This window comes from Cavia porcellus, unplaced genomic scaffold (assembly GCF_034190915.1).
Source record: "Cavia porcellus strain 051 isolate PalLab524CR breed Dunkin Hartley unplaced genomic scaffold, mCavPor4.1 scaffold_9, whole genome shotgun sequence".
NCBI lineage: Eukaryota > Metazoa > Chordata > Mammalia > Rodentia > Caviidae > Cavia > Cavia porcellus.
The window spans coordinates 56,051,984-56,069,456 of record NW_026947492.1 but is presented as its reverse complement, the minus strand read 5'-3'; the positions used below and the strand labels follow the sequence as shown (position 1 = coordinate 56,069,456).

General features: G+C 36.8%; 1 protein-coding gene across 6 annotated transcripts in view; it reads right to left on the bottom strand.

Moving 5' to 3' along the window:
• Pak1 (p21 (RAC1) activated kinase 1) overlaps window positions 1-17,473 on the bottom strand; it is a 146,000-nt gene that overhangs the window by 28,941 nt on the left and 99,586 nt on the right. For all 6 annotated transcript variants that reach the window (XM_063256427.1, XM_063256430.1, XM_003468537.5 and 3 more), the window contains one exon: window positions 1,613-1,729. In XM_063256427.1, coding sequence (XP_063112497.1) covers window positions 1,613-1,729 — 117 coding nt within the window. The remainder of the gene's footprint in view (window positions 1-1,612; window positions 1,730-17,473) is intronic.

The following is a 17,473-nucleotide window of genomic DNA, read 5'->3' as shown; positions in this document are numbered from 1 at the left end:
ATGAGAACTCATCCCTGAGTTCTAGCCACTTCCCTAACAAAAAGAAGCATTCTGGTAAATGTCTGATGAAATCAATTAATAAACAATTCATATTCTTCAGTTATTCTAGCATAATCTTTCAATTTTCTATTCTTGTACCTATGGACAAACTATATGCCAGGCACCTAAACCTGCATTTTCATGTCTTTTCCTCTTTCTTAATTTTGCCTTTATCTAACATCCTTCTTATCTGGCTCCCACTGCAAGTCTGTGCACACAGAGATGGCACTGGGCTATGATGGAAATCCACCTGACTTGGAGTTAATTACCTACTTGCAAATATGGTACTAGCTCTTTTGCTAAGTGATTGTAGGTAGATCTGTTTATCTTTCCATATCTCAGCTGCTGATTCTGTGAATTAGCAATGAATGATACCTTTTTAGAAAGACATGCTTTAGCAAATTTATTAATCCATTCCTTTGTTTGTTCCCAGTCATTTAAAATGTTTTTTTATTTTGAGATAGGGTCTCATTAAGGTACCCAGGCTGGCCTTGAACTTGCAGTTCTCCTGTCTTAGCCTCCCAGAGTGCTGGGATTACAAGCACATGCCAATATACCCAGCCCCTTTATTCAGTGTTTACTGCCCTCTGATCTTAGCAAAGAACTATGATAGGCACTGAAATTGCGTACCTGTCAATTTCCTATGATAGATGAGTTTGAAGTTTATAAGGAAAAATATTTTAAATAAAAATGCTTGCAAATCAAAAAAGGTCATTTCAGTGTGAGACATTTTCAGTAACTCTTTAATTCTGAAGCAGATTTTTCCTTAAGGTGACTTTTGTGAAGTGTTTCCACAGATTCTGTCTATAAATCCTCACTCTCAGAGGCTATCTAATCCCCTTGGATTTCCTCCACAGCATTTTCTACAGTCATTCAACTGACTTTAGATATGGTATTTTAGATATGCCTCTAAAATGTTTCTGCATTATCACAGAGCTTAACTCCTACAAAGTTTTTTCATTATTGAGCTTTTTCATTATAATAAAAAGCCCAAATAGAGAAACACCAGTAATGTATTACCTGATGGGAGATCACTGCTCTATAATGCTAAATCAGGAAAAAGCACAGCGACTAAACTGTGCTAAGTGAGACCAGAGGGACTGTGATTATTATGAGATGCAGGAATCTCAAAGGAACTTAAACAGAAGTCACTGCCAACATCCGGCATCAAAGTGCACTCCCAATGTCCAGCATATTAATAGCACTAATGTATTTATAAAATCTCCTGAGTCGGTATCATCACTAATGCTCTAAAAGGCTGAACACTGCACATTTAATAGTGAAGAAAAAATCTGTAGCACCAATTCTCCCTGTCCTACTGGTGGAAAACAGACTAAGCAAACTAAAGGTGGACAGGTTTAAGTACCATTTAACTAGGATACTTTGGATCTGTCTGCCAAACAATGATAAATACAGCACTTCTTGTCTTTAATACAGAAAGATGGTTCAGGGATTTTACCAGGTTCAAAATGTAAGGCTTCCTATCAGAAAAACTTCTATGCATTACTTAGTACCACTCCTTCCCTCTTCCTTCCTCTAATAAATCAGAGAGTCCAGCTTCCCAGAGACTCACAGATTTTGTGTGCTCTGGACGTGGAGCAATCACTGGAGGTGGGGTAGCATCATCATCATCATCTTCATCTTCTGAAACTGGTGGCACCGCCGGAGTCTCAGACACAGTCTTCACATTCTACATAGGAAAGAAAGATCATATTTATCTGGTCCACTTGACACAGAACTTAACATACTGGAACCACCAGTTCCCCAGAAGAAATCCTATTCTTGATACCCGTATTAGCCTTCAAGCTTTCTGCTTTTATATTCTCATTCAGTCAGCTTCCCTTTTTTCTTTAGCCATAACTAGCTACTCAGTCTGGGGGACTTTCTTCTCCCACCAAAAGGCTAACTTTGGAATGGGAAGTCAGCTTATAGCTTCCCCATTGAACTCCTAAAAACAAACTCATAGTTTCCTTCTTACTCTATGAATTTTACTCTTCACACAGAATAGATAATAAAGTAGAAGTGTTGGAAGAGAAAGAGACATAAGAAGAATTAAGATGTGTTACATATATGTACCAACTCACCATGATGTTATTGTTATGTACTGCAAACATGTACTAACAAAAATAATAATTAAAAAGTACAAATGTTGGGAAGAAATAAAGTTTTTGATTTTTCAATACTTCTCATTATAATATATTTCTCCCTCCTGACATGGTAAACATAAATCTAAATGAGCTTTTATTCTTTCATTTTCCTCTCTTATCAACCTCTTGGCCCATTTAGTAGGTCCTCAGGGACCTTTGTCTCAATCTCTGGAACACAACATCAGGATCATCCTTTCTGAAGGAAACAATGATTTTCTCCCCAGAGAACGGATGCTATCTATGTCACTAAAGTTAGTTTTGTACGGCCTTGGAATAAGCCTTACCAGTACACCACCACTTGTAATCTGTAGCAACTTGATCTTATCATGTGTAACACAGCTAGATTCTAAGTACAGGTTTTAGGGTTGGTCCAGGCAAAAACAACATACCATTACTATTTACCACACAGATTCCAGAGACAAAGTGGCTCTAAAATATGGGAATTTTGATGAGATTTTTCAGCATTAAGATGACGGAGGTAATAAAAGATCTTTCAATATATGCTCATGTAAGTAAACAGTTCCAGATACTTTCAAAGCACTTGTTTTGTGCTCAATAAGATATCGGAAAGAACACTGTTGACAGAAAGGTTCAAAGATGAAAAAGATAGCACATGTCTTAAAGTAGCTCTTTGGTGTAGGAGACAGACAAGCGGGTGAGTTCTCTCCTGCCTACCACTTGAAGTTCCTGAGAAAGGAAAGCTAAGAGTCAGAAAAACAAGGTCTAAAAAAAAAACTAGACTAGACTAGAGCTACATTTGATACATGGTACTATTTAAAGTTAGCAATCTGATAGATTCTAATAGGACCTCCATTACACTGCGTAACTTAAAATATGACAGTGCCAGGAATATGTAAACAACTAACTGTGATGACCAGAGGCAACATATCTATTTTCTTTGTCTGAAGTTTCATCACTTGAGGAATGTGAGGGAAGAGGAGTGCATAATTTGAGGGTGATATAATTTTGAAAGTGACTGTGAGCCACTTTCCATTCTAAAATTCAACAGGGCACTTATTTTGGTATTCTTTTACTCTAATTCTTTTTCTCTTCACTATTTTACTAAACAAAATTTATCTAGGAACATAAAATGGAAAAGAAGTTGGCTTAGTAGCTCCTCCTTTATCACCAGATAGCCCCAGGTTTGTTTGCTTTCAGAAACTCAGTAGAGATGAAAGGAATAGGGAGAAGGGAAGGAGAAGTAAAAAGAAGTCAGATGTGTTATGCACACTGATCAACTCCCCATGATGACGGTAGTCATGTATTGTAAATATGTATTAATAAAAATAAAATAAAACTGTAGGACAATTCATTATCTTCCTCAATAACACATTTTTGTTTTCTGCAGGTGATAGTTTGGGGTGGTGGCATTAACAACTAGCAAAGTTTTTGTCCACAATTGTACTTCTTAGCCCTGTGTCCTTGGGAAAAGATACAGCCTCAAAGCCACACATTTCTCTTCCAAGAAAATGGAGACAATGACAGCAGCTCGCTGCTTACCTCAGACAGAGGATCACTGGGAAAATGAAGTGATACGGGTACAGATACAGGAGACTACTTGAGGGGCTCCGCTTGAATGCAGAACAATTGCTTCAGCATTAGTTAAACCAAGCCCTATCTCCAGGTACTGATACGTACAGAGTTAGCTATGCTATTTCCTTTTCTCTTCAACCGGTTCTAAGCAGTGCAAATAAGGCTAACTAAGGTACCGATATGTAATCCTTGGAGCCAGCTGACAGTTTCCTGTTTCCTCACACCATGTTCCCTATAAGCAGTTGAGACCAGCAGGATGACACAACCACAATGCTCCAGGAATGTCAACTGGGTTGAGCTACAAGATAAGAGGTTATGACTTTCCACAGCACAAAAGTTTAAATATCAGAAACTAAAGCAACAGCCTCTTAAATCATTCGACTGCTAGCTCAATTGAGTTACGCAGACTGGTCTTTCTGCATATTCTTTTTCCTGTACACTGCAGAGGTGCTTGCTCTCCACCTGGCCAGCTCAGCTTACAATGCTCATGTAATTCCCACCAATCTATCACTCATCCTTGAGCCACTACCTTCTTCACGAGATAATAAATTCTGGATGAGAGCTTGGATCAAGGCCTTTGTTCTGTATGTCTTCACCTGGACTAGACTCAGGACCCCTTGGCTACCTGTAACTCTGAACATGACTTAGTGTCTATTCTCACTGTGGGTTGTACTGAAAATAGTAGACTGGAATTAACTCGCCAAGATTCCAACAACATTCAAATGGAATTACAAATATAAAATTTCTCAAGTCACGAGGAGGATAAAACAAGGAAATATAATATACAATATTTGGATTACAATATATAGAAATGCTTTGAAAATGATAAAGAGCTAGATAAATACAAGGGGTTAACTAAATTATCATTGTGTTTAATAATCACATACACATCCCCCTTTTAAGCAAAATCTAGAAATTCCAATCCATCTACTCACTTCCCCATTTGTCCATTCATCTATCCATCCCTCACTGAGTTCCAGGCTCCATTCTAGCCTCTAGGGCTATACTGAAGAAAAAAAAAAAAAAAAAAAACCAGAATCCCCATATCCCTATTCTAAGGTTCACCTTTTAAGAGATGATACCGTCACCAAGTGTTGGGTAGTAATAAAATAAATACATGAGAGGAGAGATTGGGGGGGGCACACACTACTTTAACTAAGTCTCAGGAAAATCTCTCTAATGCATTGCCATACAAGGAGTAACTTGAATGAACTGAAGAAGCCAGAAGCTCTGGGGGAAAAGGATATTCATGATAAACAGAGGAAGTACAGAGAACCTGAAATGGGAACATGCTTGACATGCTCCTATGACTTCTAGTTTTACCTATATGACTATAATAAAGTAAGCAAGAGGAAATGAGACAAGAAAGTCAAAAGTTAGCTAGGGGTGACAGAAGACAGTTACCTAGGGGGTGACAGCAAGGGTGAGTATTACCAAAACTGTGCTGGAGAAAAGCAAATACCCTGAGCAGGGGCAAAAGATAAAGTCTGATAGGAGAGAATGAATAAAGAGAAAATCTACCTGGACTAAAATCCAGTGCTTAGGGGATATGTGAGGGAAAATCAGACCACTCCTGGATCACAACACCCCTAACCCCCACTCCAGACCCTGTGTACACATCATCAAAGAATAGCCAACATCAAGAAATAAAATACTGGGGCCTGGGATTTAACTCAGTGGCTCAAAGCACTTACCTGGTAAACGCGAGGTCGATCCTCAGTACCAAAAAAAAAAAAAAATTTAAAACAGAAAAGAAATGGAAAAAAAGAAAGAAAGAAAAAAAAATAGCTTTTAATTGGGCTCTTTTAAAATGTAGTCTGATGGGGGCTGGGGATTTAGCTCAGCGGCATAAGCGCCTGCCTTGCAAGCAGGCAGTCGTGAGTTTGATCCCTGGTACCGATAAAAAGGAAAAAGACAAAAAAAAAAAAAAAAGTAATCTGATGAAATACTCAGAGCTTTCATAAAGGGTACCAAATTTATTACTTACTGAAATGCATACAGACAGCATTTTTACTTATTATATGTTCAAGCACATATAAATATGTCTTTTATACTGTCTTAAATGCAAAAATATTTACCTCATGGCAACTTTTCAACTGTAAATAGGCAGAGAATATTAGATATAATCTATAATAATATTTTTTTACATAAAATCCTAGCATACAGACAGTAGAACACATACGTTAAATAACCTACGTTTCTCTTCAGAGAAATTCAGCTGTTCAACACTATTTTAAAGGTATTTCTACAAGTTCATCCACAAGTTTGGATGTTCTTTTCTTTTGTCTCTGACAGACAGGTATTGAAACCCAGGTCTCATGCCTGCTAGGTAAGTGCTCCACCACTGGGCTACATTTCCAGCTCTGGATTTTTTTTTTTTAATTTTATTTAAAGAAAGACTAAACAAAACAGAAAATACGTAGAAATAATACATACATTCAGAGAAAAAAAAACAGTAAGAAATCACTAGTTGATGATTACAGATTGTCGTTTTACAAATAGTTGTTCAAGATACAAAAGTGGAACATATAAAGTGGGAATTCAAACAGCGAGACTGTAAACAGTTCTGTTCAACTGTTCAACAAAACTTAGTAACCTGGTTGTCAATCCTATACACTTAAACATACATGCAGTTATCCATATCTTCATTTATGTTTAAACAAACTAAAGCAGGTTAAAATCATTCTGAACAAAGAGTAATAGTATTGCTGGATTTCACATCATGACACTCTGTGATCAGCACTGTAATGTAGTGTCTTTTTCTTTTTAATTTAATTTAAAGAAAAACTAAACTAAACAGAAAATGGGTAGAAATAATACATACTTTCAAAGAAAAAAATAAACAGTAAGAAATCACTAGTTGATGATTACCGATTGTCTTCTTACAAATAGTTATTCAAGATACTAAAGTAGAGCATATAAAGTAGAGATTTAAACAGTGAGACTGCAACCAGTTCTGTTCAACTATCCAACAAAAACTTAGAAATATGGTTATCAATCCTATACACTTAAACATACATGCAGTTATCCATATCTTCAATTATGTTGAGATTGAACAAACCCAAGCAGGCTAATATCACTCTAAACAAAGAATAACACTATTGCTCGGTTTCACATTATAAACCTCCAGGATCAGCACTGAGTACTTTAGTGTCTCTTTTCTTCAGAGTATCTGTTCATTTCATCATGTGTCATAAGATCCGTTCTCATAAACTGCTTATAGATTCTACACATGCATGAGTCTTAACATGTATTTCTATCCTTTCTGTATTAAAGGGAGAAACAAAACAAAACATATTCCTATAAACACATGAAATGAAAAAAACATTTAAGACCGTTGTACAAAGAATGGTTCCTGTGTTGTTTCTTGTTATCTTCAATAGAATTGGCTATATCATCAGACATAGTATAATTGAATGTATCAGTACATAACAGTATTAATAAAAACACAACTTTGTATGTAGTATAGAGCTTCAAAAACAGGCAGTTATCAAACCAGAATGTGTATTGTAGTCTTGTCATCTTCAGTGTAGTTGCCTATACTCTCAGACTTAATACTATCAATCTTACCAGTTTTGAATAAAATCTTCTCTGCCTCATTTCTGTTATGCTCGTTTTTTGCCATAAGTTGTCTGCTTATCTAATTCATTCTGTTTTCTGCTCCATTCATTGAGGCCTCTCTGCCACTGTTCCTAGAATGCTAGTACTTTTTTCTCTTTCTCTAGAATGCCCTGCAGTATTCTCTGTAGAGCTGGATTGGTGGTTGCAAAGTTCCCAAGTTCCTCTTTGTCTTGGAAGCATCTTGTTTCTCCATTAATTTCTAGAGACAGTTTAGCAGGGCATATCAATCTGGGATGAAGGTTATTTTCTTTCAGGGCTTGGAATATTTCGCTCCAGGCTCCTCTTGACTTGATGGTTTGTGTCGAGAAGTACGCTGTTATTCTAATGGGCCTTCCTTTATAGGTGATCTGTTTCTTGTCTCTAACAGCTTTTAATATTGTTTTTATATTGAATTTCTGGGATCTTGATTATTATATGCCCGGGTGTCGGTCTGTTTTGGTTGTAGGTGGCTGGAGTTCTCTATGCCTCATATATCAGAATATCATTTCCTTTTCCTAGGTTTGGGAAGTTTTCCTTAATTATTTCTGTGAATAGCCTTTGTAATTCCTTTGTATGTACCCCTGCTTCTTCATTCACATTCTTTATTCTCAAGTTAGAGATCTTCTTGTCATCTTCTAGCCTTTATATTGTTACTGCTTGTTTCCTTGTTATTTTTAAAAAGTTTTCCCTTTCATAATCCACAATGCAAAATTGTCCTCCAGTTTGGATAGTCTATCCTTAGTTTTTTTCAAGCAGATTTGTCATTTTTCCATAGTTTTTAATTTCTGGTAATCTCTTTGAATCTGCTTCATGTATTCTATATTTTTTTATATTCTTCATCAAATGGCTCTCTTCTTTGTTTGAGTTCCTCCCTTCTTCCATCTGTGTCTGCTTGAGGAGTACTTAGTATCTCTTTTATTAATCTTCTTATATCTTGCTTTACTTGGCTAAATATTTCACTTTTGAACTTGTCTATGAGGTCCCAAAGAAATCTCTTTATGTCCACTGGTGCCCTGTCTGATATTGCATGTATGTTGTTCTCATTCTCCTTTGTATTTTCCTGTCCTGGGTCAATGTTCTCAGGGTTGGGACCTGGGGACTTTTTGTTGGTGCTTCCTCTTCCCACCTTTTTTGCTTCTTCCAGGAACAAGTTTCTTTCTTTGTTGGTTACAATTCTTCTGAAGCGTGCTGGCTAGATGACCCTTCCTACTGCCATGTGGCAGTGAGTTGCAGACAGGGACAGCATATGCTGGCCCCCTCCCCTCCAGATCGTTAAGCTGCTGTGGCCTGCACTGTGTTACTGTGCACTGCCTCCTCTCCGGATCAGTCAAGCTGCTGTGGCCTATAGTGTATTACTTTACGCCGCTTCCCCTCCAGGTCAGTCAAGCTGCTGTGGACCTGCCCTGTATTACTTTGCGCCGCCTCCCCTCGGGATCAGTCAAGCTGCTGAGGCCTGCACTGTTGCGCCACCTCCCCTCCAGGTCAGTCAAACATCTGAGGCTTCACTGGGTTAGGGTGTCCTACCGCAGTAGGGACTTGATTTTGGATAACCTATTGGGTCTCAGCCAGGTCACGTAACCCAGGCCTAGCTCACTCCACCAATCCTGTTCGAGAAGGGAACAACTAACTGAAGTCACTGCTGCCCCTTGTACTTGCCCGTCCTGCCCGGTCCCAGAAGGTCCTAGAATGTCCCAGAATGTCGTCCACCAAAGCCCCCCTTTCTGTGGAATGTCTCCACTCCTGTCACTCACCACAGGTCGATGCAGGCACCCCACCAACTCAGCTCTCTGTTCAGCTCGCCGACCCGTCTCAGTGTAACTGCGCCCCTAGTGAGTCGAAGCATGACTCTAGTGAGTCAAAGCAGTAGGAGCTCCACAAATCACGGCGAGACCTTAGTCAGCTCGGCAAGATGCCTGCTGTGGCGGGAGCACTGAACCTTTAGCTGTTCCAATAATAGCACCGGGACTGTATGTTTGGTTGGTTCTTCTCACCTTAATTTCTTCTTGGGATGAGAGAATTCATCTCCCTCTGTTTGGGGCTCCCCACGCTGTATTATGTTGAATTTTAAGTTGACTCGATTTTCTTTACTATAAAAATGAACAGTACTATCTTTGCTGTATCTTTCCAAGTGCTTAAAGAAAAGGTGCATTCTTATCCTACTACCAGATGAACGTGAGGAATCAATACAATAACTTACTTCTTTCTCCATACAAACTTTGTTAAGTTCTTCCTTCTTGCAACTTCCTCAATTATTCTTCTGGTGACAGACCTCAAACAGACTATGTTAGAATACACTTCATATACCTTTCCACTGGTCTGACTTTTCAATTTGTCTTTTCTTAGCCTTTTCTTTGTTCTTCCTCACTAGAAGTGCTGACATAATATCATTCCTTACGTAATTCTCTCTAGTTATTAAGATTTTATTTTAGGGCCAGGGATTTAGCTCAGTGCCCTGTCTGGCAAGCACAAGATCATGAATTTGATCCCCAGTACCAAAAAAAAAAAAAAAAAAAGATTTTACTGTAAACTGTCTTTTATCAGGCAACAGAGAATAACAGTTAAAAGTTGACATGAAACCAAGCAGCTTGTGTTCAAATCATGGTTCTATCATTTAAAAACTATAAGGTTTAAGTGAGATACTAAATTCTCTTTGGTTCCTCACCCATAAAAAAAAGTAATAGTATCTACTTTAGTGTTAGTGTGAAGATAAGGGAGATAATCCTTGTAATATTTATTTTAAAAATACTCCAATATTAGCTATGATATTAATGTTGACCAGATCATTACAGACTGCTCCATACAAAACTGCTAAAATGCTAAATGAGTAACAGTGGGGCAGAACTAGAATGAACCAGCAGGATATTCAACAACTGAGGGGGTGGAGTTAATGGGAACAGGACTGTGGAAGGACCAAAATGACAAAGGATTATACTAGTAACTGACTTATAAAAGTTCACTTGCTTTATTATATCTTTAAAATAGATCTAAAGTAACTCTATAGATAGGTCCATTAAAAACCATGTTAGGTCATCTCCAAAATTCTAAATTTGAGGACAAGTATAAAGTAATATTAGGTGGCTGCTGCCTGATTCAATAAAAGTTTCTTTTTTAAAGATATGAATGTACTTTTTGTTGTTGTTGTTGGTACTGAGAGTCAAATTTATGACCTCATGCTTACTAGACAGGAGCTGTGCCACTGAGCCATATTCCCTCAATGAAAGTATTGAGGTCAAGGTGAAAAAAGGAAATGACTAGAGAACAGAACTGTGAAGACATTAAACAGCTGATATAATTCAAATAAGCTGAAAAGTACCAACCTAACTGAAATTTGGCAACCTAACCCAAAGAGATAATAAAGTGTGATCACTAAGCATTCTGTCTGAGCAAGAAAACTGTGCCCACCCTAGAACAAGGTTAACTTGATACCTTCCCTTAACATAAGAACAAGGATGGAAGCTTGCTCATTGCCTTCTAAGCCTCTAGTCTTGGCCTCTACCATGCATTTTTCTAATAGCCCCAAATTATCTGCCTTTCATCTTTTTCTTTCCTTTTTTTTTTTAGATGGCGTCCTACTGTCTTGCCCAGAAAGTTATATTCCTGCAACCTCAGCTTCAGTCTGATCCCTGAGTTGGGTATACAGGCATGTAACACCATGCCCAATTTTTTTCTTTTGTTATTTTAAAAAAGATTATAAGGAGACAGCTAGATGACAGAGGAAAGTAGCAGATCCTCTTTCACAAAAGCAATTATAATCCTGGACAAAACTGATAAGAACCATTTCAGCATGCCAGAAATCCAACAAAAGTCTATAAAATACTGTGGTTTCTAATTGGAAAGCTCTTGGACCTCAGGTAAAAATGGCTGGAATCTCTGAAATTCCAGCATTGGCAGTTCCTATGCATCCTACCTCCAATTTTGGCAGTGAGAAAGTCCCACTAGGGTAGTGCAGGCTATCACTGTGTGGTATGAGAGTGTTTGATTCATATAAGATTGTATGCGATGCCTAAGCCCAGTGGCACTGTCAGTGGAGATAATTCCAAAAGGAGAAGCACTGAAGGTCAACTGTTCAGCTCTATTATCCCAAAGCAGGGAGACAAATCTCTATCAGGTACCCTCAACACTGGAAAAGACCTATGTGCTAGTCACACATTCTCTGTTGTATGCATGCAAGAAAAAGGTTCAAAAGGATACAGCATAAAGTAAAGACAGGACAGACCTGAAAAAGTCCTCAACAGTGAACGTACTCTCCTATCTACAGATCCATCTGTAGGGGAAAGATGCATTAGTCTGTGCAGTGTTTACCAGACACCAGATTTTGTGCAAGATATACAACTATGTAAGAATTTATAAGATTGGCATACAATGGTGGGAGCCAGGTGTTGCAAAGTGCAAAAGTGCTATCTGTGTGCTAAAGATCTGAAGGATCTAGTTGAAGGTTTGGCGCAAGCCCAGTATCAGGAGGTTGAAGGGTCTGTGATAGAAGACTCAAAAGTCTGTGCTGGAGGCCTGGGTCTGTACTGGAAGCCAGGAGACAACATCTAAGGTGAAGGTGAAGAATAGAGCTCCTCTGAAGAAGCAAGCCTTCCTTCTGTGTTTCTCTTTTATTCCACTCTGGCAGCAAGCCTATTGGTTACTGTCACTCACACCCAAGATGGGTCTTCAGTCTTCAATAAATCCCTCAGCCAAGTCAGAACTATGCAGATCCAATTTAGTTAGGTGTTTCTTATTTAAATTGACATAATCAAATAATTGTCACAGAAGCCTTATTCACTTACATTTTTTTTTTTTTTTTTTTTTTTAGCGCAATCTCTGTCCAATCACTGGCTGACCATTAAGTTAAGCAAACGTAAGGTAAAGCCCTGGGAAGCCAGGTCATTAAATGAAATTTTTTAAAAAAATTTTGAGCAGAGATATCAATATCCATATACCAGTAGAGACATATTTCACAGATTTATCTCTAGTAAGTTAATATCAAACCAACAACCTGGGGGCTGGGGATTTAGCTCAGCGGCATAAGCACCTGCCTTGCAAGCAGGCGGTCATGAGTTCAATCCCCGGTACCGATAAAAAAAAAAAAAAAAACTTTAAAAAAAACCAACAACCTGCAGGGAGGAACAATTCAGTGTTCAAGGGTGCTAATAGTATATTATCTGCAATGCTGAATTTTAAAGAAATTATAAGGCAGGTAAAGAAACACAGTAAGAGGGGAAACAGCAGTAAACAGGAACCTCCTATCCCCAAATATTCTGTTTAGAAAATAAAGATTAAAAATAATCTATAGATACAGTCGAAGAACTAAAACACATATTTTAAGAGTTAAAAATAGGGGCTGGGGATTTAGTTCAGCAGCGTAAGCACCTGCCTTGCAAGCAGGCGGTCGTGAGTTCGATTCTTGGTACCAATAAAAAAAAAGAAAGAAAAAAAAAGAGTTAAAAATAAAGAATAACAATTAATCAAATAGATTCTCAGTAGAAATTACTTTAAAATAATTAAATGAAAATGTTGGAGCTGAAAAAATAATAAGTGAAAAACCTCACTAGAGAAATTTAACAGACTCTATAGCAGAAGAACAACTAAGTACATTTGAAAATGAACCTATAAAATTTTATAATTTTAAGAACAGAAAGGATGAAAAGCCTGAGGGAAAACTAACAGAGCATCAAAGAACTCTGGAACAACATACACACACAGTGCACATATAAATGGGAATCTCGCAAGGAACAGAAAAAAAGGAAGCAGGATCTGAAGCAGTAACAGGGTGAAAAAACCTTCAAACTTACTGAAAAATATTAATCTACAGATCCAAGAACTTAATAAATTCAAAGTAGATTAAATAAAACTGATTCACACTGAACATAGTTTAGACTACTAAAAGCCAAAGTGAAAATCTTGAGCAAGAAAAAAATATCATGGGCAAGGACAATCAATGTGTTAAAAGCTGAGTTCTGATCAAAATACAGTTGTTCCTCAGTATCTCCAGGGAATTAGTTCTAAGAGCTGCTACGAATATCAAAACCTGTGGATGTTCAACTTCCTTTTATAGCAGTTTTTGCATATGACCTAAACTTGCTGGTTGCAAGGCCTTGGGCAAGTTGCATAACTCTTGTGCCACAGTCCCTTGCCCTCCATATACTTTAATTTAAATGATCTCCAAGTTTATAACAACTAATATCTTGTAAATGCTATGTAAATAGGCACTACGCTGCATTATTTTAGGAACAAAGACAAGGAAAAAACTGCACTTTTTTAGTACAAATGCAATCTTTTTCCCACAAATATTCTCAATCTACAGTTGGCTGCAATCATAGATGTGAAACCCATAGATATGAAAGACTGACAATGCTTTTAAAAATTATCACACTAAAAAGATACAATCAGACACAATGGAAGCTTGAAGGCTCTGGGATAACATTCAAGACCTAAAATTTTCGAAAACTTCCAGTAATGAAATCTATATCCAACAAAACTCCATAGATTTTTTAAAAAGGAAAAATTTACTGCTAGCAGACTCAACTTACAAGAAATACTGAAACTGAAAGACTGTAACAATAAAAGGTAACTCAAATTCACAAGTAAAAATTAAGAGCAGAGAAAGTGGTAAATATAAGGATTAATATGAAAAGATTATAAATATAGGTTTTGGACTTCTTGTATGGATCTCTTAAAAATAAGCTAATCACTTTTAGAAAAAATAATACAATACTATATTCTTGGGCTTCTACATACTGTACATGTGTTTAAACATATATTCACATACACTTAAATATGTATGAATAGATGACAGTTACAGCACAAAAAAAGGGCAGGGAATAAAGCTGTACGAGACAGTATATATATATTAATATTGTATTAATCTGAACTTCAATAAAAGTTTAAGTAGATTGTAATACATTAAAATACATATTTCAATATCTAGAACCATCACTAAGAAATACTTTTAAAAAATGACATAATAAACATAGGTACTTCATACAAAGAAGATAGTAGAGGAATAAAAATAATCAAAACTGTATTGAAACAACCAGCAGATGGCAAAGGTCAACCTAAACAATTATTACAACAACCATCAATGGTCTAAACACCCAGTAAAAGGGCAGAAATTTTCAGAATGCAAAATGATAAACATGATCTAAGTATGTGCTATTTATAAGAAATGCATTATAGATTTAAAGACATGAATAAGTTGAGGAAAAATGAAAAATATATACTATGAAAACAGTAGTGACCACATTAATTTAGAAAGACTTTAAGAGAAATATTATTAGATAAAAGATATTTCATAATTTTACTATTGATATAACAGTATCAACTAACAATTATAAGCATAAATATTCATATATAAAGCAGAACAGTTTTACATAAAGCAAAGATGACAGAATTAAAGTAAAAGTAAAGATTTGTATTATAGATTTCAGTTATAGCTGGAAACTTCATTTTTTCACTCTAAATAATTAACAGAGCAAGGATGAAAATTTGCAAGGACAAAAAAGACTTGAACACTGTCAATCAACCTGACCTAACTGACATATGCAGATCATCCGACCTGCTGTCTGCAGAATACACATTCTTTTCAACCACACAGAGATAATCATCCAAGGTAGACTCTTAGGCCATAAACATATCTCAATAAATATAAAAGAACTGAAGCCACACCCAATATATATATTTGACACAGTAGAAGTAGAGATCAACAGAAAAACATTCCTTCAAAAGAAGTAATACAAATGGCCAATCAGTACACAAAAAGATGCTCAACATTATTACCAGAAAATGCAAATAAAACCACAATGAGGTACCATTTCACATCCACAAGCTGACTATAATCAAAAGACAGAAAATAACAAGTATAGGAAGGGATGGACAAGTTAGAAACCCTCCTAACTGCTGGTAGGAATGTAAAATGATGTCCACACTTTGTCTGGCAAGCGAGGCACAGTGAAACACACCTACAATTCCAGCACTTGGAAAGGGTGTGCAGAAGGGTCCCAAGTTCAAGTCTAAACTGGGCAATTTAGAAAGACTCTGTAAAAAATAAAGATACTGAATATGTAGCTCAGTATGGAGGTACAGGTTCAATCACCAGTACCACAAAAACAAACAAACAAACAAAACAGTCTGAAAGTTCTTCCAAAGGTTAAAAATAGTGCTCACTTAGGCAGCTCATATTCTAAAAAGATAGAGGTGGGTATTAACTTCACAGTTAATATGTGACCCAGCAATTCCACTTCTGAGGTTTCCGGTCAAGAGAAATCAAAAGCATTTATCTACACAAAAACTTGCACTTGTATGATCATAACAGCATTATTCATAATAGCCAAAGAGTAAAAATATCTCAAGGAGCTCATCAGTTGATGAAGAGATAGAATGCAATAAATCCATACAAGAGAATAGTATTTAAATACCAAAAAAATGGTCCATGCTACAACATGGATCAACCTCAAAAACACTATATTAAGCAAAAAAAGATATGCACAAGACTGTGTCATGTTATATATACTTACATAACTACTTATATAACCTGTCTAGGTAGGGCAAATTTATTGGCTGAAAGTAGATCACTGGTTTCCTATGGTTGAGCATGAGAGTCTGCATACTAAAAAGGCACAAAAGAAATATATGTGGGGGGGGGGGGAGGAAGTGAAGGCTGCACAACTCAACGTATTTATTAAGATCATTAAACTGTACGCTATGACAAGTGAAATTTCATGGTATTATCAATTATACTTCAGTAGAATAATTTTAAAAATTAAATTTTTAAAAATTTATATGTAAAACCATTGTTTTCATTATGAACTCTAGATAATACATAGTAGTATTTATCTATGAACTCTAGATAAAAATAGTAGTACACAGAGGAAAAAAGGAGTTAAGATGTGTTATGTACATGTACCAACTCCACACAAAGAAAGTAAACATTATGTACTGCAAACATGTACTAATGAAAAAATAACTGAATGTTCCAGGGACTGACATGTGTTATCTATTTCCTGAAGTTTCATTAGAACTAAAATAAAGCAATGTCATTTGAAGGCATTGTATTTATCAAGTTTCCCTTTGCTAGGATAAAATATTTGACATTTGCTACTTGAAGGAAATGTTTATTTTGCCTCAAGGTTAAAGTGGTTTCAAGGTAGGTTCCAGAAGACACACCATGTGTCTTAGTTACTTTGTACTCGTCGCTGAGACAAAATACCTGAAGCCCAAGTTGGGAAAGGAAAGGCTTATTTCTTACAGTTTTTTGGAGGTTTCAGTCCACACTCAGTTGGCTCCAAGGTAGGTGGGCATGGCTGGGCCGCCATTCATGGCAAGCCGGAACTGGCAAAGAGAAAGACACACCTTCTTCCTGCCATTACATCACATCCTGCCTCCACCCCTAAGTGGGTGTAGCACTAACACCATCAATCCAAGCAGTATACAATGAACTATCACAAATGAACAATGTAAACTCATGAGGCCTGGGGGACACAGACATAAACCATGACACCATGGCAGAAGGGCATGGTGGGGGAAAGTTGCTTAACTGATGGTGGTTCCGAGTTGACCCAACGAGAAAGGGGCCAAAGACTAGATACAGTCCCTACAGTCCTTTTCTCTAGAGCTACTTTTACCTTATAAGTTTTCTCTTCCCCTTAAGCTATGATTGCTTCTACTCCGATCAATAGAACCTCACCTACTTTTGATCTTTCATGAATTCCTCACAATAACTGATTTCTGTTTTGGAGCACTGGTTTTAGTTTAATATATCTTTCTGAAATTAAGAAATTTGGGGCTGGGGATTTACCTCAGTGGAATAAGCACCTGCCTTGCAAGCAGGTGGTTGTGAGTTCGATCTCTGGTACCGATAAAATGAAAAAGACCAAAAAAAAAGAAAGAAAGAAAGAAAGAAATTTGAGCTAATAAGACAGATGGATTTATTACCTTAAACAAATTCCTGGAGGGATCATATGACATTAATTTAGACTCAAATGCACATTCACCTATATCAATGTTTTATTTAAAATGAATTCTTAACTTTAGCACACAAAGTCCAAGTTCTCTCACCTGATATACTAAATCCTCAACCTTACTTTTGTCCATGCTGCCCCTCAGGCAGAAAAGTACTATCCTTTCTCAGTACCAATGTTCAATTGATACTATGTAAGAAATCCTATTTA